Genomic DNA, 18,985 nt, shown 5'->3' with positions numbered 1-18,985 from the left:
AGACGAGCTAGGTGGCACAGCCTGCTCATTCCCACCCCCATTCCCACTCCGGACCGGCGCTTTCCCATGATTCCCCGAATCCAAGCGCCGAGCACTACGCAAACTAGTCTCACTCCAAAACCTCGGAAGCGGCGAGACGACATTGCGATAATCCTGCGCTAGACTCAACTGGCTCTGACTCTTCCCTCCCCCCCTCCGCGAGCGGGAAGAGATTCGGCGGCGGTTGGAGCGTCTGGTAGTGCGAGAAGCGATTATTATCATCCCCATACTCGGATACCGACATCGCGGTGGAGTAGGGTCGGCCTTGGATCGATTGGCGGTATTCGTCGCTGAATGTGGAGACGGAGACTGTATCGGCGCGGCTGCGGATACTGCGGGCTCGTTCAAGGGCGCGGAGACCGGATGATGTGCGGCGGCTGATTTGCGCTGAGAAGAGGGGATTGGAGGAATTGCGGTTTTTGGCCCGGTTTTGAACGAAGGCTTCGATAGAGTCGGCTTCTGAGATTGTGGATTCGTCTGGCTCGACGGTTCGCAGTGTCACTCGCTTTTCTGGGATGCTGGATGCCATGCTGTGGCGCGTTCTTGCGGCGGCGGGAGGTCGGGGGAATAGTGGGGTCATGTTTGTTAAGCTGGTCTCATCACTCATGATTGAGAATTTGTCCGTGTTTTGCCAGGACATTCGAACCATTCCGTGGCCTGGGGGTCCAATTCCGCCAGAACCGTGTCCAGCACCGCTTAGTCGCACGGGCAAACCGGTTGCCATTGTCGATATGCCACTAGAGCGCTTGGAATAACGCTTAGATCGGGATGACTGGATGGACTCGCGCTTTTTGTTGGCTCGGGGCTGGATCGACTTGAGAGGCTCACGTCGAGAACGTTGGCTAGTGCGACGACGCATACCAGGGCTATTCGAGTAGGAAAGGCGGTTCTTCTTTTTACCGGGAGACTTCTCTGGGGATTTCTTGTCCGCTTCATTGACCGGGTCTCGCAGAGGGATGAAGGCCCGCTTGGGGGAGCGCGGGGGTGGGACGGGCTCTGGGATCACCTTCATCGACTTCTCATGCTTTTCAAACGATGCCACGTTCCACTCTGGGCCCAGTTCGAGTTTAGGGATTTCCGATGCTGGTGAGATCGGGCTCATCCATCCGTCAGAATTATCATCATGGGATTCTCTGCCACCGGCACTAGGTTGGCAGTTCGGCATATCTGGTCGAACAGGGCGCGGCGGCGGCAACGACTTAGCCTGGAAAGGTTCCTGTCCTTCCTCAACAGTGGGTGTCTTTCTTCTGCGGCGCCAGCAGCAGAAAAGGATTATAGCACTGAGGAATACAACAACTGGAATAACAACTGATATGGCGATGATACCGGCTTTCCTATGCGAGGGGTTGGATGAGTCGGAGAAGGGGTCAGAAGAGGTGTTATGGGTCTGAGATGGTTTAAGAACGTCAAGTTCAAAGTCTTGGGTGTTCTCAGTCTCCCCTTGGTGTGCTTTCAAAGGGATGTTGAACTTCTGCGCCTTCATATCTGAGGGGACGTGTCCGTAGAGAGTTTTGTTATCAGGGAAGTAGGAGAGCCATGAGGTCAGGTCGTCGCTGAGGTCCACGTCCAGTTGTACCGAGTCATCAGTGACAATGGACTTGTTGAAAACAAAAGTAAAGTCCTCGCCGATAGTAGCTTGGCAGCCCTGGACCGTTTCAAGAAATAGCTCGTTGAACTGTAGACGAACCATGAGCTTCGCCGCATCTGAAAAACTATCGGTTGCTGTGATGGTTATGTTCTCATTCACAGCGTCCTTGGGCGGAGTCCCACTAAGCGAGAGTGTGTCTTCGTCCAAGGACAACCAATCAGGTAGATCTGCGTCAACTGTCCTGAGGTCTTTCGAGGTAACTGGCGAGCTATCCATAGAAAGAAGACTAGTAAATTCAGGACTGCTGAACTTGTCTCCTCTCAGTCAAGTTGTAGGTTTGCACAGTCTCATTGAAAGCCAGGATATGCGGGCCAATCACGAGCTGGAAGGTTGAGTTGACAGCACTATAACCCGCGACATCAGAAGCAACAAGCTGAAAAGTGAAAACCTCCGGCCCCGATCCGGGGAAAGAGGGCGTATTCCCGGAAAATCGGAGTGTGGTAGGATCGAAGCCCATCCACGATGGCAAGGGAGCGTTGTGAGGTGATGTTCCGTAGTATATCGTCGAAGGGTGGGTATTATGGAAGGTAGCCGGGTCAAAGGTGATGGAAAAAGAACGACCGGGGTGCAGAAACAATGCTGCAGGGTAAGAAACCGGTCCGATAGTCTGTAGCTGCGGCACAAGAGGCGTGCCTTCGGTTGGTCCTTGATCCGCGGTAATAATGAGGGTAACATCCATGCTGTCGGACTCCGGTCCATTGGATGCCACGAGCTTGAATTTCTTCGCACCCGTATCATCCGAATGTGGTGTTCCTTGCAGTGCGCGGCTGCCACTGTCCACTGAAAGCCATGACGGTGCGTCTGAGAGCGAGTACTTGGTGTTCGAGTCACTGTTGGCAAAGGTTCGCTCGGCGAATTCAAAACGGAACGGTTGTGATACTCGCGCGACTGGCGGGAGCTGTGAGTTAATGGGATAGTTCGCTGAGAGAGCCGCTGCGTTCACGACAGACAGGCAAGCCAGAACGATGAGGGCGAGGAAGGAAGCCATCTCCATTCGAGGCATCCGGATTGTAGTCCGGGAACGGGACGAGATAGTTTCAAGAATACACAGCTATCACGACTGAAAATTGATGGAAACTCGTTCAGCTGCGCATCCAAAAAAAAACCTCACCCGACAGATAGAGAACACGATCAAAGGAGATGAGAAGGAGGAAAGGCAACGATGAGGGAGCTTTCCCTAATCTCCAAAAAGGACACCCCGCCCTCTCGTGCCACAGGGACAAGGAGCCATTCAAGGCGTGCCCTTTGGTGAAAGCCATGCCTGGATATGCTGGACGTCACCGAAGTATGTAGCAGAGTGACAGGCCTGGAATGGGGAGGGGAGCGCGCAGCGCGCAGCGGGCAACTCACGTTTCGAGGCACCCTGCAAGGGATGCCCCGATTCCCTCGGAGGAGGGCAGAACATGCCCAACCACCACCACGCTTTCTTGCCCCTCGTCAAAAGTTGAGAAAGGGCAGATAAGGCAAGGAACATTTTCGAAGTGTGCAAAGAGCATTTCTTTCGCAGGCGGCCCCGAACTCGGATAGCCACAGGTGGCTTTTGCCGTCACGTTGTAAACCAGGGCCATTCTGATGCCGCTCCCTTGGCAGGGAGATTGCTAGGGTCATCTCGTCTCGAATTCAGCTTACTGTCGATATTAATGCCTGGAAAGTCCCACTCGCCCCATCTTCCTAAGGTCGAAGGACTACAATGGCAACCCTTTCATAAGCACTCCTGAATGTAGGGACTGAGAGGAGGTGCTGGCCTGCTAAGCTCCTTAGGTAGCACTAAGCTTCTCACGCTAACACACGAATAAAGCTGGCCCCTTCTAGGATACCGCTCGCACTGCGCTCACAATCTCCGATCCAGTATGCTTTCTCGCGTCGGACACCCGCGTCGGGTTGTCGCGTGCTGGGGTTGATCCCCACACGGTCCCTTGGGGCTGCATAGATCATTGGTTGGAAAGTGGGAAATAAATTCCAGCGCGTGAAGTGGTCTCAAGAATCCTGGCGCGTCGTGGTACTCCGAGAGTAAAGAATGAATGGTCGGAGACAGAGATCAACGGTGAACATTCCTAAGAGTTGAGTACGTTGAGATCTAAATTCCACTTCGTGTCACATATTAAATGAATGAAAGGTCGATCAATGGCTGGAGGTAGTCTGCCCCCATCACTGCGATCGAATTGTAGGTGTATACAGTAGTGTAAGACAGTATGCAAAAAGAAGAAGCGTACTCCGTAGATGAGGTAGGTAAACTGTCTGGGAGTAGAGAAGATGCAGTCAGCCCCTGCCCCACATTAATCAACACTCCAACACTTCAACTTCAACCTCCTCTGCTCCCTCCACCTCCACTATCAGCTCTACTCTACACTCCAAAGTACAAAATGCCCCCTCCCAACCCAGAAGATAAGCGCCAAGCTGCACGTGAAGTCATCGACATCCTCCACGAAATTTCCACTCTCCTGGTGCGTACATAACGCGAGCTCACCCTGCGATCCTCACCGCATCGCATCGCGTCAGAACTCGCATAGCCGAACATAGATATCAACGGACATCAATGGACTAACTCAACTCACTCAGAACACCAATCTCGACCGCCCAGAACTCTCCCTATGTGTCTCGCTCATTGAGAACGGAGTCCCGCCCGAGGGTTTGGCGGTATGTGCTTCGTTTCATCTCCGAATCAACAGCGGGATATCGCTAATTATACTTCTTGTAGAATGTGATCAAGGATTTGAGGAAGGAGGCTTCGGCTCCGGCTCCGGCTCCGGCTCCGGCTCCTAAAAGGGCTTCCTCACAGGCTTATGCTGATTAGATTTGGCGGAGATCAGCTATGTCCCATACTTGGTGCTTCTTGCTTCTTGCTTCTCTTCTGTTTGGCGTTAGGGAGGGTTCTACTTTGATACCCATGATTATGACTCTCTTTTCTTATGTATCTTCCTCCTTTCTAAATAGAAAATGATTCCAGTCTATCTGAGTTTCATCTGATACTAGTACTTATTACTTCTATCCCATGTTTGGAACTTAATGGGTAAACAATAATGAAATGAATCACTTATAGCAATCTACCCTATGGGCAGAGAAGTAGGATAATTGTGGAATTGGGGGAATTTCAATACACAGTAAATAAATCGCACGCAATAAGCACCGCTCCACTCCCCTACTTGGAAGAATCCTCCGTCTTATCATCCTTGGATCCAATCTCTCCCGACATCGCTTCCTCGGTAGCCTTCTTGATTTGCTCACTCTCGCCAGCCGCAGGTTGCTCCTTTGACTTAGTGTCCTTCTCCTTCTCCTTCTCCTTCTCATCATCGCTGTCGCCGAGGCTGAAAGGATCATTCTCCGCAACGGGGGAAGGCTCCACGTTAGCCAGCGGCTGCCATTTACTAGGCTTGCCACCTGTAGAGATGGGACGCTTAGAAGTAGACGAGGCATCGTATAGATTATCGATCTCGGTCGGGGGTCCGTCCTGGAAGGAAACTTTACGCCTATCAGGTGAGGGCGAAGATCCGGTCTTAATGTTAGGGCGGGGAGGACGGGGAGGAGGAGCTAGCGCAACGTTACGTTAGCAAAAAGTGTTTCCAAAAAAGAATTCATGACGGGTTGACAGAGAAGCTTACCTTCCGAATCTCTAAGTTCCAGCGCGGAGAAATCATCACCCAAGACCTGGGGGGTCTGCGTCGTAGCGCTCACGGTCTCCACTGCGACGGCTCATGTCGCCGCTTCGTCGAGGACGGCCGTAGGACGAGTGCTGCTGCTCATATTCCTGGGTGGATTGCGGCTGTTCCTCGTCCACATCTTCTCCATCAATTCTCTTCTTCAGGTTCGTCACCCACGAGTTCACCTTCGTTTGTGTCTCCAAGAAGCCCTTGCGGAGATTCTCGCGGATCACCGGTAGATCATCTAAAGGTTTAGATCAGCACAGGCGCAACGTTTGGCCGGGCAAACTTGAATGTGTAGGGGAACCGTACCGTCGAAAAAACTATACTCCTTGTCATCTGAGTCCTCGCTACCTCGTGGCTGGCGGTATCTGGGATCATTCTCCCACCCAGGGGCCGGGGCCCGCCGTTGGCCCTGGCCTTGGCCCGCGTTGTAGTGTTCCGCCAACTGGCGCGCGTACATTTCGTCCGAATCCATTTGTCGCTGCGTGGTCGAAGTAGGCTGTTGAGAAGGACGAGGGGGCTTCGGTGGAGGAACCATGTCCTCTTGGGCAGTGGGATCGGTCATACCTGCACATCAAAGATAAGATTAGTTAGTTGGCTGGTGTCGGCCCATCACTGGGGGAGGGTGGAGTAGTCTGCGCACCGAGAAGAGCATTGAACGCGCGCTCGACATTCCAATTGCTTGCGTTTAGAATAGCCTTGATAACTCCAGCATCGATAGAAGGGAAGGCCTCCTTCAGCGTATTCTCCGACTGCTCCTTGGGGCTCAGCGGGCGAGGCGGCTTTGGCGGGGCAGCTGGGGGAGTCTCGGTGGCGGTCTGCGGGTTCGCGGTGGAGGTCGCAGATGCGACACCTGTGTCTTGGGGTTCATCGTCGAAGTCCATGGGTCTAGCCGTGGTCGGCGACTCCGCGCGAGGGCTGTTGGGCGCAAGCGCAGCGGAGGGCTTACTGGGAGTTGACTGCAGGGTAAGTGTGAGAGTCTGTTTCGGAGCTGCAGATCGGGTAGGGGATGTACAGTCTTCTCTTCCTCCGACATGTTGAAGTGTTGACTCGGCCAAGCGGGAGAACCGGTCTGATATTGAATGGGAGAAAAGGTGGTGCCTGTCTAAAAGAATGGGAAAGAATGGGAATAGGCAGAACTGAACACATCGGGGATGCTCCAAACAAGTGACGTGGGGTGCGAGGCACGTGACGACCGACAGCTATAGATTAGGGTGTACGAGTACATTTACATCGGCTATTTCCCCAACACTGCCCTATCACTTACTGAAAAACTGTATTATGTACCAGCTTTATTTCGCTTTTCTATAACTAGACTCTTTCGAAAGGAATTATAAGTCGGAGCTCATGCAGTACTGAGATCCGGATTTGGGCCCCAAACGTTGAAACGTGATCCTTGTGTATAATGTGTTGGTTACTTTCTTGCATAAATCAAAATTCACCTACGGAGTATAGCCAAGCTGCTTAGACTTGATGTTTGCTGCTGGGATATTTACTAGAATACCCAGCCTGTAGAAAATAACAGGTGCTATTGTACCCTGAGAATCTCAAAGTGAGGCAACAACCTGATGACCTGGGACCAATGAATGTTTTCCTAGTCATGCGTACACTGAGAATCAAAACTCCCCGTCCCAATCTTCAACTTTTATCTTAAAAAGCATTAATCCCTGTGAAGATCCAGAAGTAGATGTGCTGTGTGCATGAATCATGCAGAATGGTTACTTCGGCGGAACCTTTATCCGGCAGGAGATTCACGGCCGCGCCTCGCCTTGCTTTACCAACGGCAACTGCTTGCCATGATTGATGAATTACCTCTGTGAGGAACCATGAACTCTTAACATGGAATTAATCAGCTCTTCCACGCCCGAGTAATACCGAAGATTCAATTTGCCCGTTCCCCCCTCCCAGGGACCCTTGGCAAAATGGCTTCGGAGCTAGATGTGTCAACCACTTTTATCCCGGCTCTATACAAGCCAGCGGCTTTGCTGCCAATTGCGCGACACAGAGAGAGCCTGTTGTACTTGGTCGAAAATTATTCAGTCACCATCGTGGTGGGCCAAACGGGAAGTGGAAAAACGACACAACTCCCACAGTATCTGGATCAAGCAGGTTGGTGTAAAGATAGCAAAGTCATTGCAGTGACGCAGGTGAGTTCTGAGTTGATTTTGTTTTCCCTTTTCCATTATATCAATTATGCTAAGCATCACGTCCAGCCTCGGCGAGTTGCTGCCACGACGGTTGCCACTCGCGTCGCGGAAGAAATGGGAGGCAAGATCGGAGAAGCAGTTGGTTACTCAATCCGCTTTGAAGATACCACGTCAGAATCAACCAGGATCAAATTCCTCACCGACGGAATGCTTCTAAGAGAAGCCCTGGTCGACCCGCTGTTATCACGGTACTCGGTGATCATGGTCGACGAAGCCCACGAGAGATCTCTCAGCACAGACGTCCTCCTTGGAATTCTCAAGAAAATTCGGAAAAAGAGACCCGAGCTGCGCATTATCATCAGTAGCGCTACCCTGCAGGCGGAAGATTTTCTACGATTTTTCGCGGACGATGAATTCAACGCCGACGCAGAACCTGCCGATCTGGGCGGGAGTGTGGGGCGCATCATCAGTTTGGAAGGCAGGATGTATCCTGTAGATACATTGTTTCTCGAGTCGCCCGCGGAAGATTACGTTGAACGAGCTGTCAAAACTGTATTCGACATTCACACCCAAGAAGCAGATGGCGACGTTCTTCTCTTCTTGACCGGTCGCGAGGAAATCGACCGAGCAATCCAATTGATATCCGAGCGGGCCGCGTATCTTCATCCAAAAGCGCCTTCATTACTCACTCTGCCACTCTATGCGGGCCTGACTACAGAGCAACAAATGTACGTCTTCGAGCCAACGCCAGAAAACACAAGAAAGGTCATTGTATCGACAAATATTGCGGAAGCGTCGGTCACGATAGACGGGATAGTCTACGTGATAGACTGTGGATTCGCGAAGCTGAGGGCCTACAACCCCGCCACTGGTATCGAAACATTGACAGCTGTGCCGATCTCAAAAGCATCAGCTACACAGCGGGCCGGGCGAGCGGGCAGAACAAAGCCCGGGAAGTGTTTCCGTTTGTATACTCAACAGACATATGAGCAACTTCCCGAAGCGACAATCCCAGAGATTCAACGGTCCAATCTCGCACCTATCGTGATGCAGCTGAAGGCGCTAGGCATTGACAATATCGTCCGATTTGGTTTCTTGACATCACCTCCAGCCGAGCTAGTCATCCGTGCCTTCGAGCTTCTATATTCCCTGGGCGCGGTAGACGACCACGCCAAGCTAACAAAACCACTCGGCATCCGAATGGCAGAACTAGCCGTGGATCCCATGATGGGCAAAGTCCTCCTAGCAGCGCCCAAATTCGGCTGCCTGAGCGAGATTCTGACCATCGCAGCCATGGTCAGTCTACAAGGAACAGTCTGGGTCCAACACGACGGCGACAAAAAAGCCGCCGAAAGCCATCGCCGCAAATTCGCAGTCGAAGAAGGTGATCATCTCACCTACCTCAATGTATATCAAGCCTTCATCACAAAGGGCAAGAAAGATTCAAAATGGTGTCGTGACAATCTATTGGATTATCGAGCTTTACTCCGGGCAGTCAGTATCCGGGGACAGCTCAAGCGATATCTCGAACGCTTTGGCATTCAAACCGACGAAACTCTGTCCCGGCACAATGCCAATGCTCCTGATCTAAGCCATACACCGGAACAAATACAGCGGTGTCTCACGACGGGCTACTTCGCTCATGCCGCGAAGATGCAGCCGGATGGCACTTTTAAGACTGTTAGCGGTGGCTTGACACTTCATGCTCACCCTAGCTCTTTGATGTTTGTAAGTTCTTTGCAGTTCTGATATCTTATTGCGCGCACAGCTTGCTAATATATTGCAGAATCGAAAAGCGGACTGGGTCATCTTCCATGAAATTATGCAGACGGGCGAGAAAACGTACATTCGCGACGTGACCAAGATCGAAAAGGGGTATCTTCTGGAATATGCCCCGGAATACTACAAGGTTTCTTAGATCATGTGTACTACTTGTATTTGCGCTGAACTACTTTGACTTTTAGCAGCAGCCCACTTCAATATACCCAGGAATTTAGACGGATCTAATACTGAATCTGTTGCCACCTATTATTGTATTCAAAAGCCAGTAGGCAAGCAGAAAATCTAACACGCAAGGAGGTCAACCGACAAACTGGAAGAGTGACGCATCGTCAATATCGTCAACACGAAGTATCCTTTCGGCGACTTTATAGTAGAAAAGGCCATCGTACAAAACAAACATGCTAGGTAGACCCCTTGGGACTAAAGACAAACACTCCTGCGGCTCGATACTGAATCCAAGCGTGTATCATCGCATGCAATGGGAGCATTGACTGAACTTGGTGTGTTGCTTGCAGCCTTCATTCAGGTGCTCATAAAGCCCGTCTTCCATCATAGCGGTCAGATATTTGCCACTATATGAGCGGATCTGTGTCTTCCCCTCATGTTTGGAGAGCTGAAAGGACATCCCATCACTGTACGGATTGGTCCCAAAACAGAGCGAGCTTTCAAATTCCCTAGCATCATCTAACCAAAGGCAACCGCCATTGATGCGATATAATGAAAACCATTTATCGGGGTGGTAGAGATCAATTCCGTCAGCGGAGATAGGATTGTCCGCATCAATGATTGGATCGGGAATTGACGGGGGAATAGGGCGCCCAGCCTCGCCGTAGTCTCCTCGGGATCAATTTGGACTTTGATGGCATCTTGCATGCTGTCTGACCACTGTCCATCCGGAGCAAGGTACTGCAATTCCTTGCTAATGTAAAATACATCTCCTTCGTAGTCGGGATAGTCGGTAAGATCGGCGACATAGGTGCGATTATGAATTATTTGTTTTCCGTCATTAGAAAGGTAAAACAGAGCACCACGGGTATGGTAATCTCTGCATATCTCAAAGCTGCTGCCGTTATAGCGAATAGCAAGATATTGGCCAGTAACTATAAATCGGAATGGCCTGTCAAAACCTTCGTCCTCCATGTCGGGCACTTCGTTACTAGAAAAGAAGATCTGTCCACAGTCAGCCTAGTCCTTCATCTCGTTGAGATGGTGTTTGTACTGGGAGACCGAAGCAAAAAAGAATAGCAGCAGCAGCAGGTAACCAGTAATGTCTAGTGTCCAATAAGACGCCAAGCCGCAGCAGGACCATAAGTAAGGGCTGGGATTAAGAAAGGAAACCGTACTACTGAGTCATTCCTATCAACTTAGCCCTGGTTGGCGCCTGGTAAAACGGCAGGCCCTCTATAGGGAAACAAGCGTGAGAGAATTGTTGACAGATTGCTCATCCGAAGTCCACCTTGTTTGCTTGGTTTGCATCTCGAACCCTCCAGTTAGAAACTTTAGATGAGAACCTTGAAAATGGAATGAAATGGTCACTAGCCTTATCAGGAATATAAAATGTCGATCTAAATTGATATTTTGAAATGTTTTTTTTTTGAATTGGGCAATTCTGTAATCACAAAATCCCTACTTCCTATGATGGACTGGATGATGGAGTTCAGGATGATATCGCATGGCAATGTGACTCATCCTTTTCATGTAGTTAATCATTGGCATACTTCTCTCTCTTTTCACCTCCAGACGCAATCTTCTTTGATTTGAAATCCGAATGGATTCTTGATCCTTCACCTGCTACCAGGGTACACTTCGAAGTTCCTACTTCGCATCTTTCATACTGGTATTATAGAATGTCTTGTATTATTACGTGTTAGTACAAATTGGTTATTTACGCTAAATTGTATTAGGTTTATTGTATCATGTGATTAAAGTTTGAAAGAGTCTCTGTTTCCTGACATGGAAGGCAATAACGGGCCCTACTGTACCCTCAGGCTCTATATCACTGCAATATGTGGAACGTTGGAAACGGCAATACAGCGGAATGAAAATCTAACGCTTAAAATTGAGAATCTTGAGGTCAAGCTCACTGGAAAAGAAGTGGCTGCTTGGAAAAGGCGCAGGGTGTAACTATATCTGGCCCAACAAGAACGCTGCTATGTTTGCTTGTAACTACAAGGTAAAGCTTTCCCGGGCTGAGGGTGTTGAACGATGGGAGGATGTGGTCGATGGGGGAATGCTGACTAGAAAGGCCATTGCTGGCGAGAGTTTCCTTTCGAGTTCGACGTTATTGTTTGTCAAGTGGAGGTAGTCTATAGTCAAAGGGTAAATGTAGAGCAAGTGTAGCTTTAGTTAATGGAGTACGTGTGGTAATAGATGGATGTATTGGGATACTAGTAGTTTGTGTGTATAGGCGAGGTGTGAGCTATGAAGACATGACTTATGAAAACTCCCCGCAAACCGACGATTAAATCGGGCGATTCGGCCATACCGTTGATACAGGATATCCTAGGTACCTCCCTGTCATACCGTTTGTGCAGAGAGGTAGTTTGTGTGTAGCGCTAGCAGCTGATGTTGAGGCAGGCGTTAGCCATTGTGTAGTTGTATGACAGTGTTAGCAGTTGACACCTGCGTTGGCCGTTGAGGAATCGAGCGTGTTGATTGCGCAGAGAGGCCGCTAGGGCAGCGGTGAGGCCGCTAGAGCAACGACGCCGCGAGGGGAATGAAGCCGCGAGGTGAATGAGGCCGCGAAGTGAATGAAATCACCAGGAAGATGAAGCCGCGAGGGCAGGTAGTAGGATAGTGTGTGTGTAGGTTAGGTGTGAGCTATGGACTCATTTCTTACTAACAGTAGCTGTTCCCACAGCTAGTAGTCGAGACGGTGTTGTTTGCTCTAATAGTAAAATATGTGGTATTTACACATAGAACTAAATATAAAGGAAATTTAGAAAATGCTTATTCTTCTAAGAAGCAGTTCCTAGCTCACCCGAAGTACCTGTTCAACACCCAGACGAGACTTCTTTTCCCTACGATTGGACATTTAAGACTGGCGGCCATACAAAGCGGACGCACGCTGGCGACATGGAAACAGTTGGGTCGTTATTGTTATTCCCGAGATCAACGAGCTGCTGTAGCTAAAGCCTACCAATCCCAACCGGTACATTTCTCCTGCAGATTTTCTCCTCTCTCAATTTACCACTTCAAATTCAGTTTAGGTCCTTTCTGCTTGCTTTTTGTGTTCAATTAAAACAGATAATGCAGTATCACTTGACTGCCAGTAGATATATACAATAAAGAATCATATAATGGTACATGGTGGAAAGACTTTGGCCACCGGGCTCGAGAGAGAAGTTTGACAACTTGAACAGGCTCCGTTCGAAGTCATGCACACCCCTCCTTGCAAAGTAGGCTCGGCACATCTTCGCTTCATCATCTGCGGGGTAATCGGTACAATGTCTTCCGAGTCTCTTGAGAGACACTCAATCTCGACAGTTTCCACGGACTTAGCGTGCATTTCGCTTACTAGTGCGTTATTAAGGCTAACAATTCCAGGGAATTTCTCCGCCGTTCGATGCGCGTTCGATGCCGTTTGTCAGACGCTCATGATCTTGCTGCTGACCACTGCAACTCATTTTTGTAACTGATATGTAGTCTAAAAGTTTTTTTGATCGCAAATTCTTTAATGATCGGCAATTACTCTTTGAATACTTCCCATACAAAGAAAAAGTAATCTTGAAACGGCTCGTACATGTTGGAAGTATAGATGGAAAAAGAAATAGCCACAGTCCGTCAATTCAGCATTCTCTGCCTAAGATACCATTGGCCAATTTTAATTGGAGGAATCTCGCATGTTTACTGTCGGCGACCACTTAAGATGGGCGCTCCTTTTGTGGAGTCAGATTCAATTGTGGAGAAGTGGAGAAGGCACACTTGAACAATCCGGGGGATGGGGGGCATCCCACATGTGGCTAGGAATTTCATTGCCCAAATTGAATTTAAAACTAGTGGAGATCGTAATATCAAGTTCCTCGGTGACTATTGAACCGAATCCATATGACCCTAACATCTCTCTCGTGGTATATGAGGGGGTGTTAGGGCCCGATTATCCCCACGTTCACAAAAGACTCTCGAGTGGTTGTTCCTTGGGGATTTCAAATGAAGGGTTTACTTCTTGCCGCCGCGTCATTGCTGCTTAGTACTATCAATGCACATCCCTCCAAGCCTGCCACCGGGCCATTCTTAACGCAAGTCGACAACACAACATGGGTCCTTGGAAATGAAATCTGGAATGTTACTCAGCAGCAGATCTATGGAGTCAAACTGATGTACAAGGAAAAGGACTGCGTTGGGGAGGCTGTTGGTCACTATGTAAGCTACAGTATGTGCGAGCTGTCCTCAAAGATCGAGTTGTCCCTCTTTTCACAGAAAATTAATCCGGTTACAGACGGCGCAGCGTCTAACTTGCAGTGGACCACGGCTTCTATCACCAAACGAGGTACTTACAAAGGCAAGACATATATCGATGTCTCGTTCACTGCCGCGGAGGGAGACATGCATTGGGTCATTTTCTCTGGCCTGTCCGGTGCCTATCAATATTTTGTGAATCACGCGCTGCCCACTCTTGGTGAATTTCGCACACTCTGGCGGCTGGATAATACGACATTCGTTATGGGGAGAACGAACATCAAAGACGAAGAACTGCCACCTTTGAGCGAATATCTGCCCCAGAACAAGATTCAGGACGAGACGTGGCTGAAGCCCGATGGAAGTGGTTATATCACTAAGTATGACTTTACTGCCTGGTCCAGGAACCAGGATTACTTTGGTGTATATGGCGACGGATTTGGGAGCTGGTACATCAACGCTGGAAAGGACTATTACAATGGTGACCACCTTAAGCAGGAGCTTATGGTAGGTTCATCAAGCGGACGGGATGTGACTGAGACTGAGACTGACTGTTATTCAAGGTCCACCGAGAATCATCTACCGGAGATGCCGTGCAGCTGAACATGATTCACGGCACTCACTTCATGGCCTCTTCCTCCGACGTATTCCCAGATGGCAAGATGTGGGGACCTTGGCTTTGGTATCTCGTATGTACATGGGTTTGCGCTCGAGCAATATTGTCCTACTAACACAATTTACAGAATGAAGGCGACAAGCAGGATGCAGCCAAGCGAGCCGCAGAAGAATTCAGCGCTTGGCCATACACCTGGCTGGATGACGAAGACTATCATAGCCGCGGCGTTGTGCAAGGCAAATTAATGCTTTCTGACGGACGCCCTGCCAGCAATGCCGCCGTCTTTCTAGGCGACAACAACCCGAACAAAACGTCCTTGGATATGGGCTCAACATACTACTACACCGCATACGCGGATAAGAACGGCAACTTCAAATTCTCCAACGTCCGCGCTGCTACATACGGTCTACAGGCCTGGTCCAACGGAAGTTCTATCGCAGATGTGACCACTTCATTTCTTCAAAATGATGTTATTGTGAAGAAGTCAGCGAAGACACACCTCGGCAGCCTCACCTGGGAAGTGTCATCGAGAGAGAAACTTTTCCAGATCGGTGACTTTGATCGCAAAAGTTATGGCTTCTTGCACGGCGGAGCACCTCACCAGCACGCCCTTGTTGCTTCCTGTCCGGCCAATTTAACATATACCATCGGCGTATCGGAGCCGAACGACTGGTGTTTTGGACAGACATACAAGGGCAACTGGACAGTGCGATTCAAGGCGCCGGCTGCTAACGAGGCTGCAGCTCCCAATCTGATCGTTTCACTGGCTGGATACTCCTCAGGAGCTAGCAATGATATCTTCGCCAATGGAGTTCAAATTGGCAATATGACTAGCGGTTCCTCGTTGCTGCCCTCCGACCCATGCTTGTATCGCTCTGCAACGGGTGCGGGGGAGTGGCATTTGTTTGAGTACTCGTTTGACAAGGAATTGCTGAAGGAGGGTTGGAATGAGATTACTTTCAACATGGTAAGGAACACTACTTGGCACGGGTTTATGTGGGATAGTGTTGTCCTGGAGTGGTGATACCGAGCCCAGCTCGGGTTGGAGTTAAGTGTGAATATGACGTAGAGTAAGGTCTTTGTACGATGTTGATTATGCAACTGGGATTTACAAACGATTCAATAATCTCGATAGTCTGAGGAGGGCAAGGACAGAGTATTTGAGTAGGGCAAGGGCAGAGTAAAGGAAGTGTCACAGGGGATGCCACGGGACTATTAGTGGAATAAGAGACCAATAGACTTAGTTTTGCTAGGCTCAAAGATTGGCTGAAAATAGTACGCAGAGCGCCTGCTAAGACACTGCAACGAACATAATTTGAAATAAAAGAGCAATACCAGGTACTTTACTTGTAATTTTGTAGTTCAGAAAATGAATTGTTATAATTCTAAAGGGAAACATGAGGCTATATATACAGCGAGAAGAACAAGTTGATTGGAAGTTGATTGGAAATCAACTTGGTTCTTCGTATACATACTTAGGGACTAATTTCGATGGTTCGGCTTGGTTCCTGATCTGCACCAGCCTCATATCACAACAGGTAATAGTCGAAAAAGACGTGTTGAAGAAGCGGAGAAAGTCTCGCGGTCCGCTAGCTGTATTGTAACAGAAAGGGCTTGAAGAACCAAAGATGGAAGTACTTATCATGGGACTGCTGCAGGACAGCATCTCATGACTTCTTGGTTCGATGGAATTCATTCAATGCGACAAGGCAGTGATTTAATTTCGATACAGGGCAGGAGGAGAAGCCGGTATCTATAGATTTTTCGGCTTGTCTTGTCGCCACCTGCTTCATATTCCAGCGGTGTAGTTTTGTCTGCATGTGTTGAATCTGAGGGGCATTGAAGATTCCTGTGCAAAGTAAGGCCTGTTGAACCTATTCCTTCACTGAGGTGATGGACTGAGCAACAATCATCTGCAGGCCGATGATTCAACAAAGATCCCTTTCCAGAGCCATGCCGTGGTGTTAAGTCTTTGCACAAACTTTCGTTGAAGCAACGTTTTAAGGCTCTCTCAACCCTGTTTTACCGTATCTGTTCAAGATCGAACGTGAACCAACGACCGCGGTTTTATTTACTTGAAAATGGAGTGCAGCGTGAATCGGAAGGTAGTAGCTGGTTTGGATCTTTTGGCGAGAACCATCTTTGCAGAAACTCAAATTACCGAACTCTAATTGATTTTTGGCTCATCGATTCAAGTTAATTAAGTTGTGGATAGGTAGAAGAAATTTACTGTTGATTAAACTGCGGAATGCCCGGACTGTAGACTCATATCGCGCTGTAGTATGTGACAAATAGGCAAATAGGCAGATAATAGCGACTGGAAAATCCCAGGTGGCTACGATATGTGTTTTATAAATGCATACTCGTAGAATACTATATTCTACTAGTAAAATAGAATATTAAATTGAATATATACTTGTAGTATGGTGGGGCAGATCGACGTCACGGGATGCGGAGAAGACCCGCAACAAACTTTCTCGCGGCTTCAAGTTCAGGTACCACTCGACTTTGACTTGACTTCCTCCCTTCAAGTTCAACTTCAACTTCTAGTTCAACTTCAAGTTCCCTGACCATCATGTCTGGGCATCACCATCATGACCATGGTGACGGTGGCCACTGCCATGCCGAGCACGACCACTCCAACGACATCACCCCCGCCGTTCAGTCCCTCCTCTACACCCAGATCGACTTTGATCAGATCAACACTCTCAACGGTACGCTTGTCCTGGGCCCGGTACACGGTCCTTGCGCACCATCGCAGGGAACAGAATACCTAGCTGACAACTATTTACTTAGAATCCACTCCAAAGGGCGGAGCTGCCATCGTGAAGAAAACATGGGCCGAACGACTCAATGATACCCCAGAGCTTGAGAGCGACGCCGATGAACAGCTGCTCATGTACATTCCGTATGATACCCTCCTTTCCCCTTACTTCCCTCCATTTCTTCCTCATTCCCCCCAACTTTGTTTGCTATTTGCAAGCAAACGGTACCAGAAACCCGCCGCGGAACACGCGATGCTGCCCCACGACAACCCCTCCTCATAACATTTTTACCCCTCATCGTCATCGCCGAAAAAAGCAATTCATGCCCGCATACTAACACATTTCCTCCCAAGGTTCACGGGCCAAGTCAAAGTCCATTCCCTCCTCATCTACACCGCTCCTACGCCCTGCGCCCCGAAGACTCTGAAGCTATTCAAGAACCGCGACGACATCGATTTCTCCACCGCCTCGGAGCTATCCCCTTGCCAGACTATCGAGGTCCCACAACCCGTTCCCGGAGAGGATGTCTTCGAATTACCTCTGAACCGCGCGCTGTGGAATACCACCACCTCGATTACAATCTTTGTGGAAGATAATTGGAGCGATGGTGACGAGGATGTGACTAAGGTCGGGTACATTGGCTTCAAGGGCCAGTTCATGGCTCTGAACCGTGAGCCAGTTAATGTTATGTACGAGGCTGCTGCCAATCCCAATGACCATGTCGCGATCCCTGGTGTTAGTGGCGTTGGGGGCCGAGTCATGCCTGGTCAGTAAGAGTGCAGAGGAAGGGTTTGAGTTATGAGAGCGATAATGGTGGCACAGAGGCGCTATGAAGTTCTCCTTTCTTTCTTGATGCAAGTCATCAAATGTATTATGAATTCTACATGCGAGTAACGACTAACGAGCAAAAACCGCAATGATCAAACAATGTTTCACCAAAAATGAACTGAATAGAGCAGAGCAGAATAGAACAAAGTCCACCAACGCCTATCCAATATGCTTTCAATCAATAGAATGCGAGTCGCGTCGCAAGATTCTCAGTGTGCTATCCCATGTGAGAGCAAAATGTATATGTGCATGTATAGTCAATATCACGCAGGAAGCGCAACGCGAGTCTCCACCTCCACCTCGGGCTCGGGCTCCTGCTCGAGCATAGGTTCCCGTTTCGGCGGTTCTTTCGTAGGAGGAGCAGGGAGATGCACCGGCTCAGCAACTTCCTGCCGAAGCGCCTCCAATTCATCTTCGACGTCTTCTTCATCCTGGGTAGACAGATTACCCTGCAACATCTGGCTCACCTCCTACAATAATCGTTAGCAAGATAACCCAGCAAAGCTCAGATCCGGATCCAGATCCGGATCCAGATCCAGATCCCATGGGGAAGGAACCCACCTCCTGATAAGCCCTCGCCTCCTCCGACTCCCCCATCAACCTCTCAACCCCCTCAATACCCCCCATCTCCTTATGAATTGTCTGCAAAACCTGCGTACCCTGCTGCAACCCAAACAGGACATCCTTCTGCACGAGCGCAAACTCCACTTGCCCGGTTAATTGCTCCAGCTGCGCTAGTTGGGCGTCCGTCTTGTCAAGGAGCGATTCTTGATATTTCTTGCGGCGCAGGGCGAGTAGTGCTCTTTTGCGGTCGTTGAGGGCGAGACATTCTTTTGCGATGGCGGTTTCCCGGTCTGTTAGGATTGTGATGCGTTTGCGGTATTGTTGGAGTTTGTCGCGCTGGTTTTTCATGTCTAGGATTGCGCTAGGAGATGTAAGTTTTGTTTCTAGACTCATGGGTATGATCTGTAAGAGTCGAGTGTGGGGGGTTGAGTGCGAGTTGTGGTTGTGGTGGTGGTGGTGATGGCGGGGAGACTGGACTGGGCTCGTGAGGGGAAACATAGTGCATGGGGGAGCTGCAGATAGGATATACAAGAGGGTGATAGGGGTGATCTGGGTAT

General features: G+C 49.4%; 9 protein-coding genes across 9 annotated transcripts; 4 read left to right on the top strand and 5 right to left on the bottom strand.

The window, feature by feature from the left end:
- Nucleotides 1-109: 109 nt before the first annotated feature.
- N7481_002719 (putative transmembrane glycoprotein) lies at nt 110-2,690 on the bottom strand (the record flags this gene model as incomplete). Its single annotated transcript, XM_057261938.1, has 2 exons — nt 110-1,868; nt 1,930-2,690. The coding sequence occupies 2 exons, from the start codon at nt 2,688-2,690 to the stop codon at nt 110-112; spliced, it is 2,520 nt and encodes an 839-aa protein (XP_057126870.1).
- A 228-nt stretch (nt 2,691-2,918) lies between these two features.
- N7481_002718 (uncharacterized protein) lies at nt 2,919-3,161 on the bottom strand (the record flags this gene model as incomplete). Its single annotated transcript, XM_057261937.1, has 1 exon — nt 2,919-3,161. The coding sequence occupies one exon, from the start codon at nt 3,159-3,161 to the stop codon at nt 2,919-2,921; it is 243 nt and encodes an 80-aa protein (XP_057126869.1).
- Nucleotides 3,162-4,050: 889 nt separating this feature from the next.
- N7481_002717 (mitotic-spindle organizing protein 1) lies at nt 4,051-4,481 on the top strand (the record flags this gene model as incomplete). Its single annotated transcript, XM_057261936.1, has 3 exons — nt 4,051-4,131; nt 4,247-4,324; nt 4,386-4,481. The coding sequence occupies 3 exons, from the start codon at nt 4,051-4,053 to the stop codon at nt 4,479-4,481; spliced, it is 255 nt and encodes an 84-aa protein (XP_057126868.1).
- Nucleotides 4,482-4,826: 345 nt separating this feature from the next.
- Nucleotides 4,827-6,364, bottom strand: N7481_002716 (CUE domain-containing protein; the record flags this gene model as incomplete). Its single annotated transcript, XM_057261935.1, has 5 exons — nt 4,827-5,215; nt 5,333-5,569; nt 5,638-5,895; nt 5,972-6,287; nt 6,344-6,364. 5 exons carry the CDS (start codon nt 6,362-6,364, stop codon nt 4,827-4,829), a joined length of 1,221 nt encoding a protein of 406 aa, XP_057126867.1.
- Nucleotides 6,365-7,250: 886 nt separating this feature from the next.
- On the top strand, nt 7,251-9,393 carry N7481_002715 (putative ATP dependent RNA helicase; the record flags this gene model as incomplete). The annotated part of the gene is made up of 3 exons (XM_057261934.1): nt 7,251-7,475; nt 7,542-9,203; nt 9,262-9,393. The coding sequence occupies 3 exons, from the start codon at nt 7,251-7,253 to the stop codon at nt 9,391-9,393; spliced, it is 2,019 nt and encodes a 672-aa protein (XP_057126866.1).
- A 548-nt stretch (nt 9,394-9,941) lies between these two features.
- Nucleotides 9,942-10,397, bottom strand: N7481_002714 (uncharacterized protein; the record flags this gene model as incomplete). The annotated part of the gene is made up of 1 exon (XM_057261933.1): nt 9,942-10,397. The coding sequence occupies one exon, from the start codon at nt 10,395-10,397 to the stop codon at nt 9,942-9,944; it is 456 nt and encodes a 151-aa protein (XP_057126865.1).
- A 3,009-nt stretch (nt 10,398-13,406) lies between these two features.
- Nucleotides 13,407-15,295, top strand: N7481_002713 (putative rhamnogalacturonase; the record flags this gene model as incomplete). The annotated part of the gene is made up of 4 exons (XM_057261932.1): nt 13,407-13,629; nt 13,696-14,162; nt 14,219-14,344; nt 14,399-15,295. The coding sequence occupies 4 exons, from the start codon at nt 13,407-13,409 to the stop codon at nt 15,293-15,295; spliced, it is 1,713 nt and encodes a 570-aa protein (XP_057126864.1).
- A 1,551-nt stretch (nt 15,296-16,846) lies between these two features.
- Nucleotides 16,847-17,810, top strand: N7481_002712 (PITH domain-containing protein; the record flags this gene model as incomplete). Its single annotated transcript, XM_057261931.1, has 3 exons — nt 16,847-16,985; nt 17,068-17,179; nt 17,390-17,810. The coding sequence occupies 3 exons, from the start codon at nt 16,847-16,849 to the stop codon at nt 17,808-17,810; spliced, it is 672 nt and encodes a 223-aa protein (XP_057126863.1).
- Nucleotides 17,811-18,127: 317 nt separating this feature from the next.
- On the bottom strand, nt 18,128-18,821 carry N7481_002711 (ESCRT-III subunit protein VPS20; the record flags this gene model as incomplete). Its single annotated transcript, XM_057261930.1, has 2 exons — nt 18,128-18,334; nt 18,426-18,821. The coding sequence occupies 2 exons, from the start codon at nt 18,819-18,821 to the stop codon at nt 18,128-18,130; spliced, it is 603 nt and encodes a 200-aa protein (XP_057126862.1).
- Nucleotides 18,822-18,985: the final 164 nt, after the last annotated feature.

The sequence above is a fragment of the Penicillium waksmanii genome, assembly GCF_028829765.1.
Source record: "Penicillium waksmanii strain IBT 27052 chromosome Unknown utg000002l:1.0-3326099.0:1.0-3328782.0, whole genome shotgun sequence".
In the NCBI taxonomy this organism is placed as follows: domain Eukaryota; kingdom Fungi; phylum Ascomycota; class Eurotiomycetes; order Eurotiales; family Aspergillaceae; genus Penicillium; species Penicillium waksmanii.
This window is presented reverse-complemented; position numbering and strand designations above follow the sequence as displayed.